Here is a 16,226-nt window from a genome sequence, read left to right on the forward strand (position 1 = left end):
TAAATAACTTGATTCGAGTTATTTAAAAATAACGTTAAGGATTTAAAAATAGTCAGCATGTTTCTTAAGGGTATGCTCTATTAAAGCTACATAGTAAATATTTATACATAATATAAACGCAGTGCTTAAAAGAAATAAACATGTTAATATTGAACTTAAGTTAATTGAAATAAAAAAAGCACAACCTAGAATAACTAAAAAGCAATAATCATATATTTAATAAGCTAATCAAATCTCTTTTAAAAACTATAGAGTATAATAAGTTAGACCTTGAGAAATTTGTGCTATGAGGAAAACTAATAAGCTTACTAAATTATTGGATTAGATTTATACAAATACCAAACTCTACTTTTACAAGAAAAAAGGTGCTACTTTTTCTATTTAATAATGACCTTTTAACTCCATTTCTCTAACAACATCCGTTATTTATAAACACTAATATTTTACCTGATATCGTACAAAGTTCTAGTAGTATACTTTTTACTCAACTCTAAGAAATACCTTATAGCCCAGTTTTTATTTAAATCGTTTTCGTAAACTACCGCCGTTGTCAGAAAGTTCAAACGAAAACGATACCCTTTAATAGTAAATTACAATCTTATTCCTCGTCCCTAATTTTTTTTTTTTTTGAAAACCCTGCTTTAGCCTTATATATACACTTTTGATAGTGTTGCATGTCTTGATATCTAATAGATAGTGTTCACTAACCTATAACGACTTAAAAAATAAATTACCTGAAAGCTTTATCTTAAATTCTTAAGATATCAAATGTCCAATGATTCAAGACGTGCATTCTTGTCTTATTTTAATAAAAAATATTTGCAGTTCGAACTTATAACCGAATTGAAGAAGTAAATCGGCAACAACAAGTTTAATTACAAACATTAAGAACTATTTTTTAGTTGGCTTAAATGCTGAACCTATACCTCAAACAAATGTGATAGATAACAAATTAGATACATAAGTTTACGTGTTTTTTTTCAAGGCAGAAAAACATCAGAAGTCACTCTACCCTCTGCAACGTAATATAAAAATAATAATGACTACCAATCTTAATGTGATTAATTTTTTACAGTTTTCTAAATATATATTTTTTTTTTTCTAAATATATATATGAATATTTTAGTCTATATTGCTTTGATGAAACAAAAATAGTTGTTTTTCTAACAAAGTAAGAATGATATACAAATTAAGCCAAAACTTGAAGAGTAGAAGTGACTAATGTATTTACAGTGATAATTAAAACTTATAACAAAAAATAAATAAATAAACAAGCAATATGCAACACAAAAAAACTTATTTCATTTGAAAAAAGAATAGTTATCATAATTATAAGATCAATATCAATGTATTTTACCACAATCAAAAAACTGATGAACTATTTTACTGAATTGTTTTTTAATGCTTTTAAAAAGGTAAAGATATAAGTAACTTGGATACAGACTTGAATAACTTTTTTACTTCATTATCGGAACTAAGTATCAAACTTTGATGGTTCAAAAATGTAAAAACGATAAACTCGAGACATCAAAATTTGTGAAAAATAAGTTTGAAGATAAAACGACAAATATACAATTTAAAACTAAAACTCATTTAATGACGTCACAAACATTCCCATTCATATTATGACATACAAATTATGACGTACAAGTGCAAAAAATGACAAATCCATTAATATTTTTAAAACTCTTTGAAAAACTTAGAATAAAAAAACTAAAAGTATATTTTATTACGTCACAATTCAAAATTGTATGACGTCACAATTCAAACGGCCATCTGCATCTTGATGCTCTTCTGAGGCTTGTAACCCTCAATCACCAGGTCCTCCATCAGTATTTCGTCGATGTTCTTCGTCTGTTTGGTTATTTTCAGCGTGGGGAAATCCCCGGGTTGCCTTGACAACTGCTCCTTGAGTGGGTTGACGTGGTTGAGGTAGACGTGCGCGTCGCCCAGCGTGTGAACGAAGTCGCCCGGTTTCAGATCTGAAAATGTTTAATTCATGTAATTTATGTATTTTAAGTAATTTTTGTTAAGTAATTCATGTTTAAATATATTCAATTTAATTTATTCATTGTTAATTGTTTTTATTCAATTAAGTTTGTTTCATCACCAGATTTCAAATACAAGAATGTTGGTTTAATTTGTACCAGCAAGTAAATTATTGCTAAATAACCCATGTATCTAATTATTCTGTTTGTCAATATTTTTTGTACAAGTTATTCAAGTACAAGAGGTTAAAAACTATTTTTGCTTTTCAGTTTCAATTGTTAGAACAACTCAAACTCTGCTAAAGCGAATGAAAATCAGGTTGAGTTTTAAGTAAAGCTGTAATTACACTGTTAAGAAGTAATTACTCAACCTTTTAAACCATGTATCTTGAATATTGTCCAAATGCTAACAACTGACTTTGAAAAGCAGCAAGAATGCTTTGATAGAATAAAGAAATTTTTTAGTTTTGAAGACTAAGGTTTTAAATAGATAAGTAAATGTTTGGTATGTTTCTTAGTAGTTATTTTTAGAGATAGTAGGATTTATCTAAAAATCAATAAATCTCTTAAGTTTAAAATCATAAAAACAAGCAGAACATTAAAATAAAAATTGGCCCCTACTCTAAGCAAAAAATAAGACTTATAATTGAACATTTAATTACATTTTTGACTGACAGTATTTGTGTGCACATTCTTTCTAACAGGTTTATTACAGGGTTACCACTCGTTTTATCAAAATTTTTTCCAGGTTTTCCAAATTTCTTCCAGGTTTTTAAAAGTACACATTTTTGGCTTTATTTTAGTATAAAGTTAAGTTTAAGGTAAGAAACTGTGTTAAATATTATAAAAACATTTAAACGATATTGTAAAGCTATTTAAACAGGTTTTATAATAAAATATATTTGATGTTGACAAAACTTTTTTATTAATATGGTAGATTTTTTGAGTTATATCAAAATTTTACTACTGAACATGTGAAATTTGTTAAAATTCCAGGTTTATCTAGGTTTTTTAATGATTTTGTTCAAAATTCCAGGTTTTTTTCAAAATTTCTCAAATTCCAGGTTTTTACAGTTTTTTTTTGCCTAAATTGTCAAATTCCAGGTTTTTTTAGGTAAAGTTACAACCCTGTTCAAAGTTCTTGTTAAAAAGCTGGGAGATGAATTTTCAAAACCACAAAATAATTTTTTCTTAAAAAATTATCTTTAAATAACACGGTGACCACAGGTTTTTTTTTAAACTTCTTCCAGGTTTTTCTAATGCTCTTTGAGGTTTTTGAAAGTACACGTTTTTTGGTTTATAATTAGTTTAGATAAAAAATTATGTTTAAAAGTTATAAAAACATTGAAAAGATACTGTTAAGCTAATTTAAATGTGTTTTTTAATTGAAAAAAGCTTTTGATGATAACAAAAAAAATTATTTGTATGATAAAATTTTAGTGTAAAACCAAAAACACGCAATAATTGTTCAAAATTACAGGATTTATTTATTTAATTTTTCAAATTCCACATTTTTTTTAGCTAAAGTTTTCAAACTTCAGGTTTTTCCAGGATTCAAGGTTTAGTGGCAACCCTAATGAGAGAAATTGAGTAGAACTTCATTTCTAATAGTTAGCTGTCGAAAACGGGTCAAATATGCACGAAGACACTTTTGAACGGATGGTCAATTTTGTAAGAGAATTAAAAAAGTAAGAAATGAAAAAAGATTATAAAAAAATATATAAAAATAGTTAAAATATAAATGAATAAAAAAAAAAGTTACTGACCTAGGGTAAGGGGTTACAGTGATAGAAAAAAAACCTTAGAAAAATTATTAATAAAAACAAAAAACAAAAAATAATAAATAAGTAATAAATAAAATAAAAGTTACCAACCAAGGATAAGGGTTATGGGTAATAGTGACAGTAGAAAAAAATTATTTATTACTTAAAGTTAATAAAAAAATAATATTTTAAAAAAAATTTCAAGTCGTCCATAAGGTTCTTTATGCAAAAGTGACCCCTTGTGCAAAACTGTGTAAGTGCAAAAATACCCTTTTATGCAAAAGTGTCCCTTCGTGCATTTTATAATCCTACCCGTCGATATTACACAGCATTTTTTTTAAATAACAACCTCAAACAACATACAATATCAACAATTCATAATCAAAATTAAATGAAAAGACGTAAACTAGTAATGTAAAATGATAAACAAGATAAAATTCTTCTTTTGAAAGTAAATACTGATGGTTTATAAATTCTTTGTAAAAATAAATTATGACGTAACGAACCTGTCACGTGTGCGATCATGTAAGTCAACAGAGCGTAACTGGCGATGTTGAAAGGCACCCCGAGACCCATGTCGGCTGACCTCTGGTAGAGTTGGCATGACAACTCCCCGTCGTGGACGTAGAACTGTGGAATTTTTTTTTAAATAAATATATTGATATAATTAATATGATATTGAAGATGTATAAGTAAGAATAAAATTTTAAGACTTTTGAACGTGTAAATCTTTAACAAACTTGTCTGTTATTATAAAGTTAGTTTCACTGTTAAACCCTTAATCAAAAATTTTATAGACAAAACTTAACTATCTTGACTAAACTAATTATTAGAACAATTTTGCTAAGATTAAGAAGATCACTAAAGCATAGTTTTGAAAGAAAAAAAAATTATTATGCTATGAAATTATTATTAGAGTGATTACAATCTTAAAAAAAAGTAAACACTATACTTTCATTTACAAAAATTGTTTTATTAAAAGTAACCATCAATATATTCTTTAACAAAAAAGTAGGCGGTATTTAACATTTACTCACTTACTTAGTTTTGTTATATCTGATAATATTTTAAATCAATTATTTTCTTTTCGACAGACATTATCATAAGAAGGTAGTACTAAAATGATCAAATTTAACTTATTTGAAAACTTAGATATAAATTTTAAATGTTCTAATAACTTTTTCTGTTATAAACACATGACATTTAAAAAAAATTTAAATACAAAACTAAGTAAATAAAAAGTTATAACTCAAACGAATTTCAAGCCTGACATATAATATGATAGGTGGGTTGAAGAATAAATTGAATTTTTGACAAATTAAAACAACTTTTTATATAAATTTAAATAACTTTTGTTTTATTTATTTCAATTACCCCAAACATTTATAAATACCTGGCACATGGAAAGAGAAAGTGGTAAAAACTTTTAAATAAAATGATAAATTTACTTATAGAACTATTAAATATTTTCAAACAAACTTCTAACCTGACACATGGTGTGACAAGGTGGTAGGGCCATCTCATCCAGTTGATTGGGATTCCATGCCGACATGATTATTCTTCTGCTATCCGGCTGATTCCTTATCATCTCAATCACTTGCTTCAACTGGTCCACACCCTTTGAATATGATTTATCAATTAGGTATTTGTATTTAACAATTAGATATAAACATGTTAAGTTTTAATAGTAAAGTTTTTAATTATACCTATCTTTAAACAAAATATCTAAATAAGTTCTGGTATATAATATTCCCTTTGGTTGACAGAAAGACATATAATTATAAGTTTGCTTTTAAAAACTAAAATTTTTAATCGATTGAATACATATAATTAAAAAAATAGGAATGCAGATGTTTAAAAATATTCAAGAACTTAAAATAAATATTTGTTATACAGACAAAATTCATAAGATACTTTATACCTTTTCCCTGGTAGTTAAAACTAATGCTTAAATTAACCATAAGATAAATATTTCAGAAAAATTATTCAGACTGAAGTGCAAAAAATTATTTACTAATGTGCATAAAAAATGAATCACAAACAAACAATAGTAAAAATTTAATAACGAACTTTTCCCTGATAACTCTCGTTCATTCCCTTGTATTGAGCACCGAAATGCCTCCACTGAAATCCGTATACAGGCCCCAAATCGCCAACTTCCCTGTGCCCCAATCCCCTTTGGTCCAAAAACTCCCTGGAACCATTTGCGTCCCAAATCTTCACGTCTGTGAAATTACATACATTCTTATTTATTATTAAAAAGATTTAAACTAACTAAAATATAATGAAAAGCTTAACAATAAATTTCTTTTTTTTTATTAAACTTTTAAACATATAATACCGAAAATTATATACTGGTACATTATATACAAGGGTAAATTAATATTGGAAAATTTAAAATTAGCTTTCAAAAAATTTCGATTATATTAAGTGATTCTTAAACTTTTTAAAAGAATATATTTTTACTAGAGGTTTACAGAATAAATATATTAAAACCAACATAAAGATTGAAAAATAATTAAGATTTTTTAAGTATTTTATAAATTCTTTTGTTTGGAAGGTTTATTAATACTAGAATACAACGAGAAAAACTTGGAGTTTTTGTTTTGCTATACTTAAGTGCTCAATAAATCTAGTTGCTTATAGCTAAATTTATATCTAAAATATTCCCAAAATGGATATAAAAAATGCCAATAACGTGTAGTCTGTATTTTATTTCAAGTTATAATTAAATATTACAGTTATTAATATCATAAACTTCTATTAACAAAATCAGTGTAATTAAAATATGAAAATAAAAAACATTTCTAATAAAAAAAAAATACTTTTATTTATTTGAAAAGCAAAAAATAATCAAAATGCATTATAAAGCTTGGCATTAGTATAGTAAGTAGTTACCAAACAATAAAATATACGTGTAAAAGAAAAATCTTAAGTATATATTTCAACAAATAGAACTTATAACACAAACACACAAACAAAATAGTCAATTAGTCAAAAGTCAATTAAGCAAACAATTTAGATCCCGATAAATTTACTATATCTACAAACAAAAAGTCTTTTCGTAACTTAAGTTTAAAAAAAGCCTATCTTACAACTTGGCTCGGAATATTAGTATTTTTTAGGGTTTTAAAAGTTAAAAATAAGAGCAATAATGACAAAAATAAAATAAATGAAACTTATACAAAAGTATACAAACAAAATACATACTTTTATCTGACAGTTCGTTAGCGTTGGTGCATCCCCTGATGAACCACAACAACTCCTCGGCAACTCCCCTCCAAAACACCCGTTTTGTTGTGAGGAGGGGAAAACTATCGCGCAAGTTGAACCTCATCTGTGCCCCGAATATTGACTTGGTGCCTATTTCTGTGGTGAATAGTGTGAGTTTAATAAAAATGTAGTTTTTACTGATTTGTAAACACTTGAACAGTTTCAAAAATTTGTTTAATATTTTTCATTATAAAATAATTTTGATAGAGTAGTATAGTTAAGTTAAATAATTAAAAAATTGACATCTTTAAGCTTATATTTTTGAAAAAACATTTTTGTGGATTTTTGTTTAAATGAATTAAACATATAATTCATTATACTTTGATTTTAACATTTTAAGGCAATCTGGGGTAAAACTTATATTCTTATAAATTGATTTTAATTTAAAAATATTTATGTTACAGGTTGCTTTTAATCATTAAGAAATATTTAAATAATTTTGAGATACAATAAATAAAAGTTAAAATTCTCAATATGATATTTTTGGAAGGAAAAATCAAAACAAGAAATAAATAAAAAATATTTCAATACGTACCTTCCTTCTAAACTTCAGTTATAACTTAAAAATTCAGTTAATTCTTTATAAATTATAAATCATCATATGTTTTTTTCTTCCTTTTTTTTTATTTTGTTGATAATTTCTCACATATATCTTTTTAAATAATACAAGTTTTGCTAGGTCAAAAACTTGAAAGGATATATAAAACTAGATTTTTTATAAAAAATGTTAATACTTTAAAAAAAAAAGTTTTTTTTTAATTAGTAAAATGCATTTTTAGAGTAAGAATCATAAAATATATCACAAATACTAACTATTGCTGTTTTTTTATCAGGTTTTATTAGATTCCTACAATTTAGCTGAAGTAGCTCCTTTGAAAATGTAATTAAACTAATATTTATAGGAAACTAAGTTTCATACTACCATTTTGTAAGCTAAGTTGAGGTTTTTAAAGTTTTAATTGATATTTGTTTTAAATGTTTTAAACTAAACAAGGAAATTTAAGTAAGAATATTATAGTTTTAAGTATCTTCCCTTTTTCCCTTGGTTGTGTGTTGTTCTTCGTGATTTTTTTGTCTTTATTAAAATGGTTTTAAATGAAAAACATTTTTTTTTAAACAAAAAATCTATAAATTTATTAGTATTCGTTATATTACCTAAAGTACTTTCGAATTCTTCTTCATTAAGCAATTAGAACTAATTTAGAGTTCTAATTACCTTCTGAAGAAGAATTTGAAAGTACTTTAGGCAATATTACGAATACTAATAAATTTGTAGATTTTTTTGTAATATCTAAGTTATTGTTCAGCTGACAACCTTAAAAAATATGGATTTGTTTTAAAGAATTGCAAATGATAAACCAAGAAATAAAAACATTCATAGTGAAAAAAAAATATTTTATTAACCTAGTTAAAACCTTACCTTACATATGTCTACATCTGGAAAATTGAATGATTATAAATCATTCTATCAAAATAATTATGCTTATTGTTTTATACAACAGTCATTATTAATTTCTGTAAAAAAATACTAGGACCTTTTCTTTGACCTTAATTACATGATTTATATATATTATATGTACATTTACCAAAAAAAGAGTAGCAATTTTATGTATTTTGTAAAGGTTATAAGGATTTAAGAATTTACAAAACTAAATACTCAATAGTTTTTTGTTTTAACTTAATGTTATTCTCTACTACTAGGTTTTTCAATGAATGAATAAACAATGGCAACATGGTTACTATATATATAAAAAAAAATTATAAATGAAAATTGTTATTAAATACCGCTTTGATGCGTTTAATAACTTTGAGAAAATAAAAACAATTTTTAAGTTTAAAAATAATTGAACAGTTTACTTTTATTATACTTTTTGATAAAAAGATACCTCTTTAGTAAAAATTTCACTAAAAATCATTTGTTGAGACAAACTTGACACTAACTTTATTAATTTGCTGCCTTTTTTGACAGAAACTCTAATTAGCATACTCTGAAGTTTATATTTAGTATCAAGCAAGGTTGAGAAATTTTATATTTAAAGTGCTTTTGTTTTTGAATTTTTTCTCCTTTTGCTTGGAATCTATTTTACTCCCTGACTTTGTAGTATATACTTATATATTTTCTTTACATAATAATAAACAATAATAAGTGATAAGTAATTTAGTTAAAGCCACATGACAGTAAACAACTTTTTTTTATAACTTGATTTTACTTGTATTGTTTAAACCAGAGTTTCCCAATTCTTTTTTTTCAAATAGCCCCCTTTACAGAAATTAAGAAAGCTATGGCCCCCAAGATTACTACAAAACTACCATAAAAAACACCTAAAATCTTTTTTTTGCTCTTCATCAGCAACTTCAGAATATCTAGTGCAGGGTTTCCCAAAGTAGATCAAATGGCCCCCTTGGGGCCATGAGCAGTAAAGTAGCCATAGGTGGGCCGTGAGGTCATAACTTGAAACATAAACTAGATATTCGGGAGTTGCTGATGAATAGCAAAAAAAAGTCTTAGGTGTTTTTTTATGGTAGTTTTTGAGTAATCTTGGTACAAGGGGGTCAAAGCTTTTAAATTTCTTTAAAGGGGGCCACTTAAAAAAGTTTGGGAATTCTGATTTAGTGTAAGTTTCAAAACTACCATAAAAAACACTTAAAACCTTCTTATTTTTGCTCTTAATAAACAATTTGATAATATCTAGTGTAAGTTTCAAAATATGACCTCATGGCTTTCCTGTGGCTCCTTTTGCTGCTCAAGACCAAGTGTCTGTCATGGTCCATTTTAGGAAACCCTAGTTGAAACTAATCTTTAAGTATTTCAACTAATTTTAGAGATATAGCTGGTTAAAGTCTGAGAGTACAAAATATTCCTTATGTGCAGAGAAAACTAAAACATTTTATATTTAAAAATGACAAAAATTTCATCTCCTACATTTTTTGACATAAAAACTTCAAATATTAAGGAAACACTCCTTGCAATATTTAGAATAAACCCTTTTAAGGGCTTATTAAATTTTTTTTATATACAAAAGTTTTTTTTTTGGTTTTCTGGTCATAAACTTTCTATTGTAAAGATTTTAAAATATTTAATACTACAGATTTTTCTTTATATTGGAAGAAAAACTTCCTGAAAACTTGAGAAAAATTATTGTAAATAAAATGAATACTAAACTTACATATCCTGTAAAAACAGTACTAAAAATTAAAAAGTTGACCACATTAAAAAACTAAACTAAAAAAATATTCTTTTCTATAAAAACTCTAAATTACAAAATATTAAGATCTAAAATATATACATATTGATTCTATTTAAATCTTTCTAGAATTAACAACATAGTAAAACTATTATTTGAAATCAGATTAAAACTTTTGTAAGTATTTAGATTTATTTATATTCAGTAAGGTTACCTATTAAATGTTTTGTTTGTAAAAATTTAGTTGAATTTTGATGGTTAGTTTCTAGAGATAGTTATCAAATTGTTTCAACAAAGCTTAAAAACAAGAGTTATGTTAGATAATATTTAAATATTATTATTTTCTATTATACAAAATTTAGGAATCTACAAGAAAATATCCCTTGTTTTTTGTTCTGAATTATTCAAATACATCAAACATTCTGAATATATACAGTTGCTTATTAAGACAACTTCTAATTTCTTGCAGCTTTAGGTAAAGTAAGAAACAAATAACAAAGTATTATATGCTTTGATTTACACTATTTCAAGAAATATAACATTTGATACTTACAATTTAAATGTAACCTATCTTAGTCCAAGTTTTTAGTTGAATTGATGAAAATTGTCCTTTTTAAAGTATCATTTTTAATTGAATTCAATTTAATTTACCATTTATATTTTACAGATAGTGATCACAAACTAAATGCTATGGAACCTTATTTATAGTTGCATTATTTAAATAACATATTTTATAGTATTTGATTATTGAAACTTGCTATTTATCAAGTTTAAGAATGATTTTAGGTAATTACTTAGGATGATGTCTCACCAACATCAATCTGAAATTATACTATATTTGATGTGTTTATTATCAATAATTTTAAGCTAAAAATCAATTTTTTAAGCTTAATATGTTAATCTTAAGGATACTTTGTTTTAAACAAGCAATATATTTTTTTTAAATACATAGTAATGATAAAATTTAGTTATTATAAACTAAAATACTTAATCAATTTCATTTTACAAATTGTATTAGATACAAATTATTGTATTGATACAATTACTTGTATTGTATAATAAAAGTAATTAAATATTTAATTTTTATTATTTAGTGATAAATTACTTTAATTTTATTTATTATTTGTAAAATATAAACTTTTAGCCTATAATTATGGTTAAAAAAGAAGTCAATTATAATTTATTTTCAGCTTGATATTAGTGCAACATCATCTTAGGTAATTACCTGTTTTTAACTGTGCAAAGACTATTTTTGCAGAAAAATTTTAACTACTTAATTTTGTAAAAGTTAAGTAGTATGTACTAACAGCTTTTATGTAGTAGTAAGGTTCTTGATAAGTTATTCTTAAAGTTGGTAAGACATAAAAAGAAAAGCATTAACTAAAAACAGTTATTGACTAAACTTTAATGAATATAAGTTGTTAAAATTAGACATTATTTAGTTTTTTTTCAAGACTGAAATAATTTTAAATAAAAATATAATCAAAACAATAATGATTAAAGGAATTATTAAAGAATAAACTTCATACTTGTTCTGTCTGTTTTTTCATTGCCATTTTCAATGATGTTTCTGATCAGATCCAAGTACTGCAACTCATCATGAGGTTTGTCCAGCTTTTGCTTTTTACACCCATCCCCACCAGCTGAAACAGTATCATTTGCCATATTTGATTATTATTGTAACTAAGATGCTTTATTGCTTTTAGGTGTGTTTGTGTATTGCCGCCAAATGTCGTCTTTAGTTGCAACTGTCCAAAATGGAGTATTTAAGATTGCAAACTTGAATATACTGAACAAATTAAGTTAGTTACAGCTAAACAAAAAATTGTAGGCTTCAAGGTCCTGACTCCTGGATAAGAAAACCTTTGGTAGTTGAAGTTATATTTTTTGTTATAAAAAAAAAAGTTTATTAAAATAATGTATATATATATATATACCGGTCGCAGTGAATAACCGCCTCCAGAAGATTTCTAGCAGTCAAAGCATTTTTAAGGAAACAACCCAGCAATACAAGGAAGCTATAAGAGAAAGTGGGTACGATCACGAGTTAGCCTATAGCCACAAAAGCGAGATTTATATTTCAATGCTCCATTCTGCAAAAGTGTGGCAACACGGGTTGAGAAGCGCTTCCTAGAGATTGTGGACAAAAACTTTACTGAAGAACATCTATATTGTAAAGTTTTTAACAGGAAGACCCTAAAAGTGTCCTATTCCTGCATGCCAAACATGAAACAACTTATAATGGCACACAATCGAAAGATATTAGACACGCAGGACAAAGAGAGGCGAATGTGTGACTGCAAAAAACAAGAATGCCCGGTAAATGGAAGTTGCCTAATGGAAAATATTATATATAAAGCGACAGTCATAACTGAAAATCAGACTAAGTTTTATGTCGGCTCGACTGGACTATCGTTCAAGAATCTCTACACAAAGCACAAGTACAGCTTCAAAAACGAAAAACATAAAAATACGACAACATTATCGCAGTACATTTGGAAACTAAAATATTACAAGGTCAATTTTAAAATTCAGTGGGAAAAATTAACAAGAACGAAAAATAAGTATAATTTAAAAAACGGATGTAAATTGTGCAATGCGGAAAAAATCGAAATTTTAAAAGTTAAAAAATCTGAATCTCTAAACAAAAGAAACGAATTACAAACTGGCTGCATACATTATCAAAAACAATTTATCTAAAAACTCTGTTAATAATTATGTCAAAAATTAACTATCTATTCTATTATTACGTAATACTAATTTTGTATAATTTTATTGCTGTACTTACAAGTTTGTTTTTCATTAAATAAAACTTGGCTGAAGACGCGTATTAAACGCAAAAACAGCTGTCCCAAGCAAAAGTTTTTTTTGTGTATTTTAGTTCTACATATGTATAAATATATATATATTCATCTAATTATATAAAAACTATAATTTATACAGCTGTTTCACACTGATCCTCAGTAAGTTACAGTTTATAATAATAGTAAACAGAAATTAAGATTTAAAATTTTTTATAATAATTGTGACGTAGTAATGGTACAGTTTATTGTACGATTAGCTGAATTTGAAATGATACGCTACAAATGTTAATTTGTGCTTTTTAGAAAAGTTTAAAAAGATTGTTTTAGAAAAATGTTTATTATAAAAAAAAAATTTAGTCTGTTGAAAAAATGTTATAAAATACTTGTGTTTGCCACTTCAATTTTACTTTGTTTAAATATTTAATTGGCTTAAATTTAATTAAATTTTTGTTAAAAAAGTATTTTTGATAATGGATGCATATGTTTTGTCTTTCGCTTTTCTTGTTTAGTGTTACATTCTTATCTGATTTTTCGATTTTTTTTTCTAAGTTACAAAGTTTGCAGCCGAATTTAGTATTGAATTTTGATTTTGTCCTGTTTAATATTTCCCATTTAATTTTGTAGTCTGTATTGTTATCTTTTAAGTTCAATATGTAGTTCGCTAATTCTGTTGTGTGTCTTTGGTTAATATTGTTGAATGATGATTTGTGGTTTCTGTATTTTTAAACAAAGATACAGAAACAACAAATCATCAATTTATATGTAGGTAAATATAAATACTACAACCGAAATTCCTATTTTTGTATGTTTTTAGTTACGTGACCTTTTATAACATTTATTTTTTTAAACGGAAAGGCTTTGTTACGACCTTGATAAAAGTGCAATGAAACTCTTTTTAAAACATGTATTACAGTGTTTTTAAAACCATTTAAAACAGCCTCTAAAGCTTTCAAGAACATTTTTAAATACGGAATAATTATCAAAAACAGCCCGTGTACTTTTTACTCGAAGACGGAATATAAATTTTTCTTTGCATAAGCTTGACATATTACATTGATATAAAGAAAATTTTTTTCCGACAAATTCTGAAACTTCATCTATAAAGTGAGCAATCCTGATAATGTCAGAGTTCTTATGAGGAGCAAAATTTATGGTAAGTGACTACAACGACTTTATGTGGATAAGTTGTAACAGCTTTATGTATTTAGAAATATAAGCATGTATATTCTCATAAATAAAACAGAAAGAGTTTATTCAACAATATAAATTTTCATAGAGCCCTTTTAATAGGGTTAATATTTGTTTAAGTTTATTTCTAAATGTAAAATTTAAAAAGTGAACATGTGTTTCATTAAAAGTTATATGGTTCACACCAGGGGCGTGTCTAGAAATTTTTCAAAAGTAGTTCACAATTTTTTTGTTCCTAATTTGCCGCTTAAGTACGCATTTCTTAGGTATGCACTGCCAGTTAAATACGCATTGTGCGTACTGCGCAAATTTTAGCAAACTAATTACAAATTTTTCTTTTAAACTTTTAACTCTTTAAATTTATATATACATTTATAATACAAATATTTTTTTCAAGTAATTTAATCTATAAAATTTGAAATTTTACTAAAAAGTTTTTTAGACTTATACAATTAAATTAAAATATTTTTTATTATAATTAAATGTTTGCCTGATGGTGCAGGGATTCTAATGATGGTTTTAAAATCTTTCTGAGTTGAAAATTTCAAAAAATCAAGAATAAACTTTGTGGCCAACAGATATACAAAAGTAAAATAACTTAAATAAAAATATTAAATACCATTGAATAATGAAAGAATAAATTGACAGGTGGTGCAGTGGTCTAAATATGATTTTGAAAACTCTCTGAATTGATCTTTTCAAGGTTTAAAATCTTCACAAAACATTAATAAGTTATGCTAAACTTTAGGTAAGCACCAATATCAAGCTGAAATTATAATACATTCGATATCTTATTTAAACACAACTTTTAGCTAAAAAAAAACTGATACTTTGTTTTAAACAAGCTATATAAATACATGGTAAAACCAAATATATATATTATAAACTAAAATACTTAATCAATTTTATTTTACAGTATCATAACCAATATAAACTATTGTATCGATATAGTCACTTTAGATTGTAAAATAAAAGCGATTAGATATTTAAGTTTTGTTGATTTATGATAAATAAGTTTGTTTATGTATTCACAAAAGAAAAAAAAATAGCTTAAAATTATGGTTAAATAAAGCATCAAACGTATTATAATACTAACTTGGTATTGGTGCTGACCTAAAGTTAAGGATAACCCATTGTTATATACAATCAACGAAGTAAAATAAAACTTTAGTCATTTTCTTAAACATTTTTTAAGTAAAATTGTACTCACTATTTGAAAAATAATACATAATCAAAGTTATTTACTCTAAGTAGCATTTTATAATGCGAACAAAAAGCATCTTAGTAAAACGTTTCCCAGAAGAAAAAAAAATGCTACTTTAAAACTTTCACCTACTGTCACGTCACAATTAAAATTTTATTTGAAATCTATTTCAGCTGGGCAAAAACGAGAACTTTTTGTTACGAAACTTATAATCTTTCAGTGGTATATATTCAACATTTATTATTCAAAATTTACCAAATAATCAAAACAAAGTCAATAAACAACGTTTTAAGTGATGTTCTAAGACTTTTTTTTCTTTTTTCTTTTCTTTTTTTTCAGGGAGTTCAGAGGAAATAGGAAACCAGTCAAAACACGCCCCTGTTTTAAACTAAATTATCAGTTTATTTTTGATTTTTTTTTGAATATTCAGCTGCTAGTTATAGTAATCAAAAAAGTTTAGTTAATGCAAGGAACCTGATTGTTTGATTGAAGTAAAGTATTGTACTTGAGGTACATAGGTACTTGAAAAATAGAAAAAATAAAATAAAAATTTGATAAATTATTTAATATTTTATCTAAAAAAATGAACAATAAAAAGATTTAGTTTTTCTTAGTTAAATATAATTTATTGTAATATTAAAATAAAAAACACTTATGTTAAATAGCAAAACTTATGTCTAAAACAGACCTTTTAAAGTTAAAAACTAATTGTACTACCTGCATCATTCATTAATCGAACTACTTATATACTTTCCGTATCAACTTGATTACTCTAAAAAAATAAATGTCAACAGAAAAATGAAAATACCAATCTTTTTTAT

At 25.4% G+C, this 16,226-nt stretch overlaps 1 protein-coding gene across 1 annotated transcript; it reads right to left on the minus strand.

Annotated features, from left to right (window-relative positions):
- Window positions 1-1,739: 1,739 nt before the first annotated feature.
- On the minus strand, window positions 1,740-11,874 carry LOC145832531 (thymidylate synthase-like). The gene is made up of 6 exons (XM_082939845.1): window positions 11,739-11,874; window positions 6,962-7,120; window positions 5,822-5,976; window positions 5,238-5,369; window positions 4,258-4,381; window positions 1,740-1,982 (listed from the first exon to the last, which is right to left on the minus strand). Exons 1-6 carry the CDS (start codon window positions 11,872-11,874, stop codon window positions 1,765-1,767), a joined length of 924 nt encoding a protein of 307 aa, XP_082795971.1. The 3' UTR covers window positions 1,740-1,764.
- Between the last annotated feature and the right edge of the window lie 4,352 nt (window positions 11,875-16,226).

This window comes from Thalia democratica, chromosome 3, assembly GCF_965202585.1.
Source record: "Thalia democratica chromosome 3, ktThaDemo2.hap1.1, whole genome shotgun sequence".
In the NCBI taxonomy this organism is placed as follows: Eukaryota; Metazoa; Chordata; class Thaliacea; order Salpida; family Salpidae; genus Thalia; species Thalia democratica.

Excerpts from the sequence above, each read along its gene's own strand:
- LOC145832531 (XM_082939845.1), bottom strand. The coding sequence starts at position 11,874 with ATGGCAAATGATACTGTTTCAGCTGGTGGGGATGGGTGTAAAAAGCAA. Across the intron at positions 5,370-5,821 it reads ACGAGAGTTATCAGGGAAAA|GGTGTGGACCAGTTGAAGCA; the intron begins GTTCGTTATTAA and ends TCATATTCAAAG. Across the intron at positions 1,983-4,257 it reads CATGATCGCACACGTGACAG|ATCTGAAACCGGGCGACTTC; the intron begins GTTCGTTACGTC and ends AAACATTTTCAG.